Source organism: Drosophila teissieri, chromosome 3R, assembly GCF_016746235.2.
Source record: "Drosophila teissieri strain GT53w chromosome 3R, Prin_Dtei_1.1, whole genome shotgun sequence".
Lineage (NCBI taxonomy): Eukaryota > Metazoa > Arthropoda > Insecta > Diptera > Drosophilidae > Drosophila > Drosophila teissieri.
The window spans coordinates 14,437,501-14,454,198 of NC_053032.1; the positions used below are offsets into that span (position 1 = coordinate 14,437,501).

Genomic DNA, 16,698 nt, shown 5'->3' on the forward strand with positions numbered 1-16,698 from the left:
GTGAGTGGTGCACTGAATCCCGACACAAAGGTGGCATTACTATAGGGTGCAACTCCATTGGTGGTGGTGGTAGTCGTGCTCGAGGTGCTGGAACTGCTGCTACTACCCGTCGACGGCTTCTGTTCCGGTATGCTGAGCGTCAGCTTATCGCCTCCCTATTTTTGTGGTTTAGCAAGCATACATATACAAGCACACGGAAACAACACACGCAGTACCACGGATAAACATTAAGTGCGGACAACGAATGGAAATAAGAACGTATAAACAGAAGGCATGAAACGAGTGCAATGCAGTGGGCTTAAACTGGTTCGCTGGCCAACAACTTACCACTGATATGTAGGTGGCGTTCAGGGAATCCGGTCCATCGCTGTGTGCATGGTTGTTGCTGCTGCTGCTGCTGTTGCTGCAGTTCGTGTTGCTCGTGTGCATGTTGCTGCTATGGGCGGCCGGTACAAACATCTGATTGGTAAGCTTGGCGTTGCCTCCGGCACCCAGCTCCTCCTCAACGCGAGCTGCAGGATTTGTTAATCAATATTACATTAGCATTAAGCTACAGAGAAAATGCTTGCTAATTTGTACGCATAGGAAGTAGGCCTGCAATAACTTTTGAACACATTAAGTTAGTGTACCCACCCTTTAGAATATTGCACTTGATGTTGCCAGGCGGCAGAGCCGTGGTGCTCACATTGGCCAGCTTCACTTGGTTGTTGGGCTTCTCGTTGGCGTTCGAGAGGCGCTTTAGTGTTTCCGTGTTGTGGTCCATGTCGAAGGTCTTGTTGATGGTCACCCTGCCAAAATATAACACTGTCGTTAGTATATTTCAATATCTAAACATGGGTTACGCTACCTGATACTGTTAGCATCATTAATGGCTTCGTTTGCTAGCACTGATGGGGATGGATCTTTGACAATGGACTTAAGCAATGAGTCTAGCTCTCTATCTTTATCCGACAAGCCGCTCTTAACACTGCACAATGATAGACACAACACAGAAAGACAAGTGAAAAACAAACACAGAAACAGGCAAATTAGTATATTGGGAAGTGAAAGCAATAAATATATCAAGGTACAATGATAGTCTAGATATACAAAAGGTTTACCTGAGCTGGCCGGAGCTAATGGAAGCCTTGCCAAAGCTGCCGTGATGGGAGCTAGTTGCATTTCTAAAAGGATTGGTTTCATCGAAGTTCTTAGTGGCGTTTGGTGAGTATGGTGGTGTGTAGTCTGGATCCAATCTTGAAAAGAAGAGTCACATTTAAAACGGGAACGGAAAGGTAATTCCAGATTAATTCCTTACTTAACAGTCAGCCCTGCCGCCTTGCCAATAGATCCAATCTTGCTGTACGCCGGATCCTCGTTGCTGAAGTTCGACTTGAGGGAGTTTCGGCCCAGCGAGGCGAAGTTGGCCGCTGCCTGGGAGGAGGAGCTAATGGAACTGCTGCAGGCCGCATCCGGTTCAATAATGGCCGAGTTTTGAATGACAGTGAGCACCGAAGGCGAAGGGGTGACAGTGATGAACTGATCCGTGGAAATGAGCGAGTCAAAGGCGTCGTTATTGTTATCGTTGCTGGGAGTTGGAGTCGACACTTGGGAAGATACTAAGGGAGTAGCTGGCGTCGGCGATTGGGATGCAGCTGCGGCAGCCGCAGCGGCAGCAGCTCGAGCGTTAACCGAAGCCACAGCCGACACCGCCGCCTCCTGGGAAGCCTTTTGTCGTTCGCGCAACAGGTGCGACTGCCGACTGGCAAATCGCTGCGATGGTCGTCTCTCAAATTGCACCGTTCTTCTGGCTCGACTCTGCTGCGTGGTCTGGAACTCGGTGCGACCGGAATACCGGAAGCGGGAGCCCATACGGAAGAAATTTTGACGGGCTGAGGGACCCTTAACAGGCGCCCTGAGCCGGAAGAAAGTGTGGTGCTCAACGGCGCACTTCCACAGGTGCTTGCACGCCTTCTCGTTGTATAGCCGGAAGACAAATGTGTGCTCTTGCTCTCTTCCCTCGTCGTCATCCTCGATCACAATGAGAGTCAGTTTCTTTTTCTTGAAATCCAGCTTGCTGATTTTGGGCCAGAAAAACAGTCCGATTTTCTGATCTCGTTCGAAAACGAGTATGCCGGTGGGCGTTAGGCCTAGGTGGTATTCGCAGCCATCCTTTCCGAGCACCGTGTGCATGTCAACGCCGTACATGTCCAGCCACTTGGCCTTGTTCAGGAATGCCGTTTCAGCTTGAGCAGGCGTGAGACCCCGACACGTCTTGTACTCGTCTAGTATGGCTATCTCCAGGTCCTCCGTTTGCTCGGGCACAAAACGGAACTCCGAGACGGTGGCGGCGGAATGCTCCTGGTTGTCATAGTCGCCCAGTTCAGCTGTAAATAAAAACCAATTAGTACAAAGAAAGAAATTCGTGCAATAGCGATAGAAACGTAAAGTTGTTTTTCAAGATGATTGAATCCGCCAAATTAAATCAATGTAAAACGAATGAAAACGAACAGAAAACACATACACTGTAATGCCAAAGCGCAGAGTTCGGTGGCCTTGTCATCCGGACAGTCGAGTCGCCCCTCGAGCAGATCTTGTTTCAGTTGCAAGAAGAACAGGTAGCGGGTCAGCTCTTCGCGCAGTGTATTGGGTTCCGAAGAGTAAAACTTCACCTTCAGCCGGAACGTGTAGGGCGGTCCAACTGCGGGAAAAGGTAAAATAATTAGTATTGTTTGGCCCACGTAATTGGATTCACACATTAACTCACTTTTGACCTGCTTCTTGATGGGCTTGGTGGGATCTAGCCAGTGCTTGACATGATTGGCATCCATGAACTGCAGCCCAAAGTAATCCTTCTCGATGATGTCCAGTGCGTAGAATACCTGCTCGTACAAAAAGCTGCCCAATGCCTTTTTCTGCAACAGCAAACAGCAAAGTGGAAAAAATTAATGCTTCTGACGGGGGGCAGGTGTAAATCAATGCGACCCTGAACTAATCACGTCCGCTTAGCGGGTTAAATTATGTGCTGATCAGCAGCAAATTGCTTATTTTTATCACACGGGCTGAGGCAATGCAAGCTGCCGTGGTGTCTTCGTTAGGGTGGGCCAATAAATACAATTGTGGAAACGCTCAGCTCTGCTCAGCTTTGGGTATTCACTTTGGGTATTGATATAAAATTGTTTTGGGTTGAGAGTGCATGCCTTCAACAATCAATTCCCTATTTAAAGAGTGTAATAGGGAATATTATCTTACTATAGATAATATTTTGAAACTCAAATTTAAAGTTCTAAAAGTTAAGATATAGTTAGCTAAAAGTAGTAGCTCCCCTCAATTATTACATTAAACTTTTTCAATTACGTAAAACTGAGACACCCTAGCAACCAATTTGGCTCTTTATCTCTACCTTGACGGTATTCTCTTATAAGATTCAATCGCATGTTTGTTTGCCTTCCGAAAATTACTGCCAACGGCAGCAGTTTAAAGGGTGAAAGCCAAAAAATCGAAAATGGGCCAAATGTAATTCGATGTGGCTTGTGGCTTTTGGCTCTCCTGTACTCACCGATAATTCGATGGAAAGGTCAGTGTTGTCCAGCAGAATGACGCGGCAGTCGATTTTGTTCTTGTTGACCACGATGCGTTGTGGCTTTATTTGCGAACTGCCGCCGGAGGTGATGGCACCGCCACCCCCAGCCACGCCCACGGCGGAACTAGTTGCACCGCCGCCACCGCCGCCCCCTCTGGAATTATCCACATAGTTGTTGCGCACCTTGCGACGGCTTAGAAAACGGAGCATTTTTCTGGATTTTGTTGTTTGGCTTTAAACGTGTCTATATATATGTGTGTTATATAGTGCGGGCGCTTTTTGTTGTTGTTTTCGTTGTTTCTGTTGTTGTTGTATTCTATGTGTTGTTTTTATGGAATTGTTGCCAAGGCAGCCGAATGCACCGATAATTCACCTGTGTGCTCACCTCGGCTGGGGAAAAAAGGCAGCGCAGACATCAAAAACCCCTCGCACGCACACACGCGCAGCCAACTTGTTCTGGCCAACACACACGTACACTGACTAACTAACACACTTGCACAAGCGATAGACGCCCCCGTTTTACTTAAGTTTTCCTTTTAGTTTTTGTTTTTTTTTTCACTTTTGGTGAGCGGGGCGCTGAGCTGGAGTTGCTGGCCAAAGTGGGCGCTCCTTTCGGGCGGTTTCTTTTCTACGGGTTTTGGCTCGTCGCACCCCCTCCCCCGCGACAAAATCACTGTTAGCCTGGTTTTTGGTTGGCGAAAAAGAGGAGAGAGAAAAAACAGGCCAGCCAAACACGTTAGTTCCCGCTTCGCAAGGCGACTTTCCGGGTTTTCAATCGCTTCTTTTTACACTTTATTTTGTTGGCGGTGCTGCATCGTCCCTTCACTGCGTTATTTTGTTATTATTACGGGCTATTTAAGTGCACTTTCGGATATTTTATTTGGTAGAATGTAAGAATGGCCGCAGTAGTTGTTGATTTTATGTTAGCAGTGTGACCAGATATGGCTAAAACACATACACCCCGTAAGCCAGCAAATCGGTTTTGTCGTTTTTCGGTATTCCGCTGTGAGCGCGAAACCAAGGGTGGAGAACTGCACTATTCGTTGAGCTAGGACACAAACCACTCGCTTGGCTGGAAAATTAGCTATTCGCCAATTTCAAGTTTAGTCCGTTACACTCTGTTCAAACCTTCTAGAAGACCTTTTGTAATTGGGTACAGTAAATGATATTAAAAATGGTTAATTTGAAATATTCTTTAAGTTGTGCCGTAAATTCCAAAACATTCCTTTGAATTACAAACTTAACCAAAGTCATGTATGTTGCTACAGTTTTATACTTCACTTCATGCTTATCACTTCAAAAATGCTCAAGCTAATCAGTTTTTATGCAAATGGGAAAATAAAAAACACAATTTGACACTGCACAGATATAAAAAAATGAAAAAATTGTGTAATAAGTATTTCTAAATGATGTAGACAAAAGGTAAAGCAATCCCAGCCATATTTTGTACCAAAAGAGAAGCTAAAGATTTAATCATAATCATTTGACTTTCGCGCGTGAACAAGGACCGCACAAAACTTGTTGGTATTTGCGGTCGCGCAATTCTTTAAGTTTAGTACAAGCAACTAAACTAGAAAGAAGTGCACAATAACTGTAAAATAGGAAACACAAGTGGGTTCCGTAGTTGCAGCCGGCATTTGCAAAATCCTTTTTATGGGCAATTTATTCCTTTATTTGTTAGTGGATTTAAGGCCGTTACAGTGTCCACTCCCGCACATCCCAACTTCCCTAACTTCCCCAACTTCCCCTACTTCCGCACCCATTTTCCTCCGATTTACCCTCGATTTTCCTCGACTCCCCATTGGTAGTCGTATTTCGAGTTTAAAGGTAAATGGGAGATTTATCGCCGGCGATTTCCGGTCTACACATATGTGGGTGTGAGTGTAAGTGTGTGTGTGGAGTGGGCGTGGGTGGGGGTGGGGGTGTTTTAACATCTTGGCTGCGGGCCCTGTTTATATCGGGGTTTTAGTGGGCCCTCGAGAGGTTCGGATTTTGGGCCGAGGGCTTTACAACATTTTGCGCAAAGTTGAAGCCATTGGGCGCCAATTGCATGATTCATTTTCGCTTATTGGTCATTAATCCTCGATTCGCCCGATTGAGGCCGGTATATGTATGTACGCATTTACATTTTTATCGAACGCATTAGATATCCATAAAGGATGTAATTACACAATTGGCCGTTATAACAAGGCGGATGATTAATTACTGACTAATACCTGAAACCCGATATGTGGTACGGTGTGGGCATCGACGGAATTGGAGTCGCCCAGCAGCCCCATATCGCCCATCCATCCATCCATCTATTTAATAACTAGACAGGCGACGATGCAGGTCTTTAGCCATGGCCAATGTCTTAGGTGCCAGCTGCGGCAACTTGAGCAGCCAGTTCCGTAATTATGACAGGCGGCCAAAGGCCCCGAACCCCCAGTGTCAGTTCTCAGTTCTCAGCTCCCAGTTCCCAGTTCTCAGTTCTTGGTTTCCAGATCCCAGATCCCATATGCCAGATCCCCAGTTTCAGGTCCCGTCTCGATTTTCCCGGCCGCAGGGGTGTGGCAACAATTAACAAATGGCTTGCGTTGCCATTGCCATTGACCAAAATAGACATGTTTGCAAAGGGTTACATACATACACATTCGTAGGCAAAACGCACAATGCACTCGAACAAATATATCCCAAAGTACCAACACAATCGGACAAACTCTAGGTACTATAATCATTAATAAGGAAAAAGTAATTCTACGTAGACATTTATTCTTCTTTTATACGAAATCACTGATCAAATTTATATTCTTTCTCAAATATGATACAATACTTTTTGGGAACCACAATGAAGAAAAGTTATAATATTAAGACCAATATTTTTGTTCCCCTAATATCCGGTTTGCAGGATAATATATTTGTATATAAATATAAAACATAAACGAATCAAGAATGATAAAACTGCAATTTATATATCATTTTATAAATCATCTTATATTTGCTTTTAATTTCATTACAGTTGATGCACATTACTGCAGTGTCCTCAGAAGTCGTTTCCATTAGTCATTTGGTTCCATAAATTCAGGAAGGTGTAGCTCGAATTTAGGCCTCTTATTTCTCCCTGTACCAAATGTGGCCTTTTGTATTGTCTTAACGATAATGGCAAGTCGTGGGTATGTAATACGAGGTGGGCAAATATTTGCGTCCGTTTGAGTGAGTGTGCGGTGGTGCTGAGGGGTGCGAGTGGTGAGAGTGGTGCGAGTGGCGCGATGAGGTGGTGCAGTGAGCAACAAAGGCAGAGGCAAAGGTAAACTATTATATTTATATGGTCGTCTGCGGATGTGGATGCTGCTACTCGTACAGCCCAACGCCCAACTGTCTGCGCACTTATCTGCAGCTGAGTGGAAAATAAATTCCTTTTAATTAAAACCGCAGCACAGCTCGTGATTTAAACGGCTCACGGCTCAGCCAGAATCAGCGGAAAAAGCTGAATCCGAATCCCAATCCCAATCCCAATCTGAATCAGAAGCGCTGTGCAAATTTATTGGCTTCCATCCATAAATCAGCGGATGACCGACCAAGAGGTGAATTCGATTTAATTAAATAGAAAAATGTTTTGTTGTTTACTCGCCTGATGGGCGAGCGCTAACAAACTGCGAAACTGCGAGGCTTGGAAGCTGCGAAGCTGCGAAGCTGAGGAACCCTTGCCCATCGAATGACTGGGAATTCCAAGTTTCCAGTAATTGGCTACTTAAGGTCCTTCGATTGGGGACAAGGACACCAGGACACACGGACACCGGGACATCGGGACACCAGGACAAGCAGCCAGTCTGGGGACGAGTGCAATAAAAAACATCCTCGTGTTGTAAAATTTTATGTGTGATTGTGTGTCGCTTTACGATATCCTCCTGGCATCCAGCCTGCTCCTTCAGCTCCTTCGCTGCTCCCCCTCCTCCTCCTCCTCTCAAGTTCCGCCCATGACCAGGACTCGTTACTGTCCGGAGACAGATACGCCGGACTCGGAGTGGGCGGCCGAAGCGGGGCGTGGTCGGTGGCCAAATAGGTGGCTTCGATGGGTGGGTCGGTGAATCGGAGAATCGGAGAATGGGTGGACGAGTGGGTGGCGACATTTGTTGTCTCAGCGAATTTCGAGCGGCAGAACGATGCGATTGCCGTTACCTGCTCACCTACGCCCTGGGGGAATATTTCACGGCTATTTGGCAAGTCAACAGCTTGTTTTATTTTGGCATGTAATTTTCGATGAGTATTTTTATGACTGAAAGGCGACAAAAGCCAAAATCAATTGGAAATCAATGTTGCAGTAGTTCTCGCTGCTTTCGTTTTCACTCGCAGCTTACAGGCTTAATTACTGGAAATCATATCAGTGGGAATTTTCATTACATAATTGGAAAACAAAATAAAGAGAAAAACTTCCAAATGAAAAAGTATATTTTTGGCAGCAAATAAGGCTTAAAACACAGAAAAAAAACATTATATTTATTAATACAATTTTTTTTATTATCAATGGCTTAAGTATGTTATAACTTTATCGACTATTTTTATGCAAGAGGTAAACTAAAATGAACCGCAATTTTTATGACAAAATCCAAAGTTAACCAATTTCGCAATCCTTTCCAGCCAAAATAAAAAGTAATTAGGCTCACATAAAGCTTCTTCGAATGAAAAATACCCTGCGCGGCAGGGTGATATTTTAAATAACGCACAATTTATTTTATTTTATATTCAATTTAAAAAGTGTCAACTTTCTTCCTCATTTTGGGCGAATTTTTGTGTGGCTTGTGCGTCGACCTTCTGTCCATATAAAAAGCCCATATGAAACGCATAAAAAAAGTTATTTATGCCCCGCGGTCGGTCGCTTTTGTTGCAGTGCGTCGGGAGGAAATCGCTCCCCGATTTTCCACCATTTCCCCCTTCACTCTCAATTTTCCACGGCGGTGACAAAAAGGCTAGAGGCCTTTTTCCGCAACTCTTTCGCTTTCGCCTGGGCCGGTGAGGTCGAAAAGTTTCGCAGCATTGCAACAATTAAAAGTGGCACAAGGGTCATTCAAACAATTGCCCATTGTTGTTTTCGGGGCAGAAGTCCACTCGGAGGGTTGGGGCATTTAATTTATGCCACTAATTACTTTAAGAGCTTTGTGGCCGCTGCAATCCTGCAGATTGCGTTCCCTTGTATAAGATTTTCCAGCCCATTATGTACGCCCAAAGGTTACATTCCACCCCATCCCCCGGCATCCATCCATTGGACTCCAAATGGAAAACGGGAGGGCGCTGGCCAAAGCCAAATAATATGCAAATTAGAATTATATTCAAACAGTTTTTTCTATGCCACTAGGTAAACGAAACTAAGCCAAAACTTTTACAACATCTTTCGTTTTGCTTCACTGTCTGCGGCTTTGCTGCCTCAAATGACTTTTGCCAACTTGCCGAGCTATCCGTACCCATCATACGCCCAAAAAAGGAGGCGAACTTCCAAAGGTTTTTCAGGCTATTTACACTCAAGAGTTTCTGGACATCCAGACATCCGGACATCTGGTCCGGCTATCTCTGCTATATCTCGCACTTTTCGACCGCCCCAAACAAAAAGCCATCTGAGCATCAGATGCCGCCCTCGGCGGCAATAAAGCTGCTAAACTATAACCAAAGCGGCAACTTTAAACTGTAGTTTATTTTATTGACGTGTTCTTATAGTCCTGACAGGGAGCTTGACATGTGATTTGCCTTAATTACAGTGGGAGAGTCCCGGGAAAAGATCTCTTTCGGGGGGCAACACTAAGAACGAAAATTCCCAAAAGTAAGAAGACTCATTTAATATTTATATTTGCTACAGATTTATCTCGTGCAGCTGGCTGAACTGTTTTTGCAATAGCAATTCAACTCAATTTATTTGCAATCTTTTGTTTGATAGAAATCAGTGTTATTGAATACAAATACTCCAATATTTGCTTGCCACTTGAGCAATTTAAATAGATTTATTGCCCTAAGTTAGTTTATTTTAAACATTATGTAAGTAGTTGGTTCACGCTAATTTAAGCAAAATTTGTTTTCAAATTACTAATGGTTTTAACATAGCGTTTATGTGCCAGAAAATCCAAGAATCTGCGCTAACTTTCTTCCAGTTTTATCCCCAGTGCAGCTGCCCCGTGGCCACATAAATCTCACCTCCGGCAGAGACGCACACCCACATCCTTGGAAGGCGGCCAGGATGAAGCTCATCATCGATGTGCAATATTCTGCTTATCATGCGCTTTTTGCCCGAGAACACACAAACAGAATTACATGGCTATAACGAGTGGCACTGGCACTGGAAGAAGTGCTCGAGGAAAAAGTGGGACCATTGAGCATCACAATTTGCTGATTGCTCGAGTTTTGCTCGATGGGAAATGAAAACCGAAACCGAAACTCATTTAAATCAATATTTTGTTGGGCACGTATGCAGTTGTAGTTGTAGTTGTAGTTGTAGTTGTAGTTGTCCGCTCCGGAAGATGATGTGTGGATCGGACGGGGAATCCCCGGACTCAGCACAATTGTCGGACTTTTGGCCTAGGCGTTGTCCCTGTGTCTTCGTGTCCCTGTGTCCGTGTGTCCTTGTGTCTCTGGGTCTTTGTGTCTTTGTGTCTTTCTGACCAGATGAACAGATGACCACCGCAAAACCCCAGCCAGATGACGCCTGCATGCAAATGTCCCGAAATACAACACACACGCAATTATATTTGCCTTAGGTCGGCATTAGTTCGGAGCGGAGCCCGGAATCCGGAATCCGGAATTGGGAATCCCGGATACGGATATGGACTCGCCGCTGGCCTGCTGCTAAGAGTCATTTCCGCTTCCTTTACGGGCGACAGGCTACTACTGTTTTTCATATGCGAGTATGCCGAATGCTTCATGTGTGCGGTGTGCGGTCTGCGGTGATTGTTGCGACATCTATTCGATCGAAATGGGATTGCCGAGAGTGGACTGGATTGAAGATGGCCTGACAGCGGAGTGATAGAAGATACTTGCACACACTACACAGTCCATTTCCCACACTCACACTCACACTCACCATCATACATACTATACGACTCGGAGAGTCAGTCAATTATTTGGCCCAAATATTTGCCACTGACTTGACATATTTCTCCACTTTGCGAAGAGTGCCGGGCGATAAGCACTCGACAGAATCATCTCCTGGCTGTCGGTGATACTCGTAGTGTTTCAGCCAATGTAAATAGTCACAAGTATAAAACTTCATAAATTGGCAAGGCAAAGGGTGGGCCGATCGGATGGCAAAGTGCTTGGGAAGCGATGGAAACTTCTGATTCGAGGGATGATTGCATCTTTAAATGGAAATGGCAGGCAAAGGGCTATTTCTTTAAAGGGCTATAGGGTCCGTCCTGTTGCTCATTATTTGTATTAGTACATTTTGTCAAGATATGTATGTAACGATTTCATCAGAGCATGGAGAAGTTACAACAAATGATGGTTGTCAAAGGAAGAAAATACTAGTTTCTGGTGCCAAAAACCATAAAAACAACCATAAGAACTTTGTCAAAACTCCCGGAAATAGAACTATTGAAATCACTCCCCATTTTCGACAGCAGCTTTCAATTCACGTACTTAAATGCCAGCCTCATCGCTCGTTTACATGAAAGAATACTGTGCTCCTTTGTGGCTCTTTCATTACATCCTCCGCAGGACTCCTGCAGGACTCCCCCCGGGTGAATGTCTTGCCCAAGAAGAACATCCTGGCTGCGTTTTTTCCATTCCCTTTGAAGGAGGACGTCTGATATCTTGTGCATTCAACTCGGTTACTACGCACTTATCTCATCTCCGTAACTGTGCATAGAATTTTGACAGACAATTAGCAGTGGAGCGATGGCAACGTTTCTTCTTTGACTCCCGGATGGGATGGGAAACCATACCCATGCCCATGCCCATACCCATACCCATACCCAAAACCTTCACCTACATCATCTCAGCTTGTGGATCTGCTGCACAGTTTTATGGGTGTTTTTCTTTTTATTGTCCTACGCATTTTCTATGACATTTTTGACGCTTACGATTTGAACATTGTCTTAATTGCTGCTTTATGATGTGTGCTCTCAAATGACACGCAGCATTTGCCAACCCAACGTATTCCGTGATTATGATTTAGTTCAGCAAACTGGTAGGAAACTCGAGGAGTTTTAGGGGGAGAATGGGCTCCGGAGGCGCCATAAAGATTAAACGCAAGTGTAGTAACAAAGATTGTTGCTTTTGGCACCCGTCAGTCCGCCATAAAACAAGTCTCTCACCCAGTTGAGTTCACATATCAAGAGTGTGAAGTTCTTTAAATATTTGCCGGGTGGCATAAAATATTTACAATGTGTAGCATGTGTGGCAATTGTCAGTCGAAACGGCTGTAAACGGGATATGACTTTGTTATTGATTTGCCAATTGTCTGAAAATAAATTTCGAAAAGAGGATTGACTTTGGTGGTGTCTTGGAAATAGTAAAAGAAAATTGTTGGCTTCGGTTGCAGATAGGAAGAAATGGGAGTTTTAAGGAAATAGGCTAGAAATTATAGATACTTTTTAATATGTTCCAGTACATTTGCCTGCCTAAATGTTTACTCGTAGTATGAAAATCAATCCTCATTTGCGATCCAATGAAATCTGTTCTATTCCAGCTTAATCATAATTGATTCAATTTAGCAGTTCGCCGTATGATGGATTGCCTTCTCTGAATGCAAAAATTCAATCTACAAGTCTCGGCGCCGCACTCACACATATTTACGCAAATGAACGACTTGGACAGGATTAGGGGATTGGGATTCGGATTGGGATTGGGATTGGGGCTAGGATCGGGGACTGGGATGGGAGATTGGCTGGAGCTGGATGGTTCCAGTCAATTACCCGCAGCGCATGCATCTAAATCAAAGGCCACAAAGGCAATCGCAATCTCCCGGGCTTAGCAGTCCGGAATCCGGAGCCATTCCTCACCTGCTGCCGCTGCTGGCGCTGCTGCTCCTATCTGGATGAAATTTATAGAAACCATTTGTATTTACGTACCCAAACGGCGATATGTTGGTATTTGTGCATTTGTGTTCGCATGAAAGAGTCGTATATTTAAAATTTGCATTTCAACATAAAATTATTTGGGGAAGATTTTAATGACAAATTATGGGCGCGTAAATTATGGTGCTGGGTACTGGTGCTGGTGCTTCACCCTTAGCCGGCGTACCTTTCTCCTTTCCCCTATTTATATTTATATTTATATCGTAAAGGCGCTCATACAGATACGTCCCACCCACGTTGCCAAAATGGCAATAAAAATATTTCGCTACAGATCTTATTCAGCTTTATTTCGCCATTTTTATTTGTTTTCGTGTTGTGGAGTTATGTGTGTGTGGGTCGTATTAGGGGGCTGCCCCCCCCCAGCCTCCTCCTCCTGGCACTGCTATATTTGTTTTCTTACCCGACGCTTCGCTTTTTTTTACACATTTTGCAGCGTTGTTGGCGAAAAAGCGCTTTTATACGAGTGTGTATGCACGGGTATGCTCTGTATCTTTCCGCTTGCCTGGCACTTATCCTGGGGGTCCTGCTGGTCCTGGCTTCGCAGGATGCCTTCGTGCCTCCACGGTTTCCACTGTTTCCACCGTTGCCACTGTTTCCAAGAGGAAGCCAGGACTCAGGCCGTGCTCACCTTGCGATTTGTTTTTAAAAGCCGCTCAGCTGTGGCTCAAACAACTTTCTGCTGCCTTTGTTAAAACAATAAAATTATTATTATTGCTCCACATGTTGGAATTCGAGGACTTAAAATGTTGTTTCGCTCCTGTCCTTTTGCCCCTTCCCATCCAGCCAAGCATCCATCCATCCATCCACCCACTCGGAAACCCTCTGAAATTGGGTCTATCTCTGACTGGCTTTTTTTTTTTTTTTTGTGCCTTATAATCATCGTTCATCATTCCTGTTGGTCGCGCGCCTTGGGAATTTGTCATGCAATTTATTCCTTTTCTTGCGCCACTTTGGCAACAATTTTATGTCATTTGTTGATTGTGTAAATTTCGCGTTTAGCCGGTGAGCCATTCCATTCGAATCCCTTCGTCCACGTCCACGTCCTCCTCCTCATCCTCGGTTCTTGGATTCGAAAGGTGCTAAAGGATTTTATGTTCGGCCTAACCGTGGCTTATTCGCGTTTTTAGTAGACCGGCCAGCTACTTATGGTCGCGATGTCCTCTCCCGACTCCTGGCTACATAAAAAATGATTTACTATATGGCGGGTCTCCCTTTATGACAAGTCGTAAATTGCATTTTATGTCGCATGGTGGCGGGCTTTTTGTCTTTTCCTCATCCACATCCACATCCACATCCCCATCTCCATTCCAATCCTCCAGAACCTCAGCGAACCAAGAGCTCCTCCCTTTTTGGCGCTCGCACTTTTATTCGTTTGTATATTTGTTAATTAAGATTGAGAACGATGTGCGGCAACTGCACACAGAAATGGCCAATTATGCAGCGTGTTTGCATCTGCATCTGCATTTGCATTTGCAATTTGCAACAGCAACAGCAACTATGCAGCAACGATGCCAACTGCAACTAGCCAAGTCGGTCTAATCCGCGACCTTTCTTAGCCTCGAGTTGGGCGAAGCTGGCAGCTAGCTTATTTTAATTAGACCCTGTCCCAGGATCTGGGCACAAAAGTGGGGAGTGGAAAGGAGGCTGTGGCTGATGCTGTGGGTGTGGGTGTGGGTGTGGCAGGGGCGAACACCAAAAATATTCTAATGGGGGTTTCCATTCGAATATCTGGCTCATTTTATAGATATTGCGGTCCAACTCTGGTGCTAGGAATTTAACAGCTGGGCGAGTAAAAACCAGAAGACCAAAACTCAATTAGGACCTTTTTGAGGCTGACATTTTTATCAGGGCTTAAGAAATTCGGTAGCTCTGAACTGTTACACAGCTCATAAAATATTTAATATTTGCATATTTTATGTAGTTTGTGTAGTTTATAAGCTAGAGTTGTAATGACAAACTTCAGTAAGGCCAAGAGGGCACGTTAAAAACGTTATGTTTTCATTCTAAGTATAAGAGTAAATGTAATGTAGATGTGTAGACCTGGTAGACTCTTTGCAACTCTACGTTTGTACAATTGTTGTTTGTATCTATGAGTTAAATGAGAATTTATTTTTTCTAATTGTGGCATTTTGAAAATTGTCAATTGAAACCCCCTTAGATTTGCCACTGGCTAAGTGCAAATGTGCTGCCTTCCGCTGCGGAAATAGCATCTCCTTGAGGAGTCCTCCAGCACCACCTGCCACGCCCCCCCACTCACGCCCACTTGCAGCGTGTACTTAGATGCAGGTATTTGCCTTCGCATCTGTAAATACACACACGAGTATCTGTACCTGTATCTGTGTGTGTTACTGCTTCTGCTGCTGTTTCTGTTTTTTAGCTGCATCTGAATCTGGGCATCTGTAACTGGGCTTCTTCGAGGATGCGGTGGCGCCTGTGGTTTGCGGTTCGCCGTCGCCTGCTTATGGAAAATGGAAAATGCCAGCGAAAGAAGCCTTTCCGCCAAGAGATTACGAAACGTGTCACAAGTGCAGTCTGCACCTGTTTGAAGTTATGTTTAGAATGGCAGCGGACCCTGTGCGCCGCCTAATGAGTGGAATTAGAATTCAACATATGGCAAAAAAGTCACGTTTTCTGAAATTAATGATTTGGGGCGACTGCGTCATCCTCATTGCCTCTGACAGACACTTGACGTCGGCATTCGTTGGATGCCCGCTCCCAATTGGCCCATTATCTGCACAGCTGAGAAAAACCTATAAGCTTGTATAAAATAAAGATGGAATTGTAATTGATTGAACTGTTTAAGTGAGTAAGTATTACCTGCAGTCATTTAGTAAATAATAATATTAATAATTCCACGTTTACTGAAATTTAACTCGTGTTAGAGCAGCTAAGTAAGCTTGTTCTTTATTTTAAAAGACCTTGAATGCACACCTATCTTTTTCTCAAAGTGTACTTATAGTATCTTAATAATGAGATGCATTACGTTCCTTTTCAGGTACATTGATTAATTCTTGCATCATCTGTGCGAGGCAGGGATTTATTCTCTTTGGCGACCTATTCAGATTACTATAGTGACTTAATTTATGGCAAAAAGAAAACGTTACTGGCACAAAGAACTCTTTGTTGTGGCCAAATTTATTGAATGAACGTGCTCACCATTAAGGAGTGCTGAAGTCAATAACCAAATTAGATCATATTAGGCCCAAATTTAGCTATCAAACAGATCAAACATAACCGGAAACCAGACGAATGTCAAAACTTGTCCCATACATATCAATAAGATCCATAAATTTATAATCTGCCTACACGGCTGCGTTTCATAGCCCTTTAATGATGAAGTGCGATCATAAATTTTAATCCCTTGAAAATGCCTCAAACCTGATTGAATGTAAGCTCAATTAAGATATTCCATTCGATTTGGGTGTTAACTTTTGGCGTTGTTTGGACCCAATTCAAAGTCAAACAAGGTATAATATTGTGCCATATAACACTTTTCTTTCCTAGTTCAAAGTCTTATAATATGAAGCTGAAATTAAAAGATTATGGAAAATACAGCATTTAATTAAGTAAAGTTCCAGCCTAAATAACTCACTTTGCCTTTTTCGCCTACTAAACTCAGAGGTGAAGGCCTCACTCCCTGCACACTAATCTACATGTGTGCAATCAGACGAATAAATCCACTTTCGTGTCACCTGCCGAAATCAATTTCTAATAAATAGTGTGTTTCTCAGATTAAAACTATTCCAAATCTATCTGGCAGATACACATGGTCGTGAGTGGTTTGGAAACACGCACACAGCCGCACCGAATAAAGAAATATGAGTATGCAAATAGGCTTAAAGCGCACAATCGCAATCAAAAACGACAAGAACAATAACTAACGTAGCGGTAAAGTGTTTAGACACGCAATGTCAATAAAGTATCTTATCTGCCGAGCATACGTTGAGCGGGCGATGGATACGGATACGATACTCGCATACTCGGATACTCGGATACTCGGATACAAGCGCTCTTTCCCATTCTGAATCTCATATAAGGCACGACATCGGCGGTATTCTTTTTTCCCACTTTCGAGGGCGGCAGCTGGTGGGGGAAACTCAT

General features: G+C 44.1%; 1 protein-coding gene across 3 annotated transcripts in view; it reads right to left on the reverse strand.

The window, feature by feature from the left end:
• Positions 1-4,495, reverse strand: part of LOC122618855 (band 4.1-like protein 5) — a 5,804-nt gene extending 1,309 nt beyond the window's left edge. The window contains exons 1-9 of one of the 3 annotated variants that reach the window (XM_043795447.1): positions 3,539-4,495; positions 2,747-2,894; positions 2,504-2,680; positions 1,298-2,366; positions 1,101-1,235; positions 848-967; positions 634-788; positions 328-512; positions 1-155 (exon numbers count right to left, since the gene is read on the reverse strand). The exon at positions 1-155 is cut by the window's left edge and continues 403 nt beyond it. In XM_043795447.1, coding sequence (XP_043651382.1) covers positions 1-155; positions 328-512; positions 634-788; positions 848-967; positions 1,101-1,235; positions 1,298-2,366; positions 2,504-2,680; positions 2,747-2,894; positions 3,539-3,772 — 2,378 coding nt within the window. In that variant the 5' untranslated portion in view covers positions 3,773-4,495. The remainder of the gene's footprint in view (positions 156-327; positions 513-633; positions 789-847; positions 968-1,100; positions 1,236-1,297; positions 2,367-2,503; positions 2,681-2,746; positions 2,895-3,538) is intronic. The other 2 variants (XM_043795449.1, XM_043795450.1) reach the window with 2 other exon arrangements.
• Between the last annotated feature and the right edge of the window lie 12,203 nt (positions 4,496-16,698).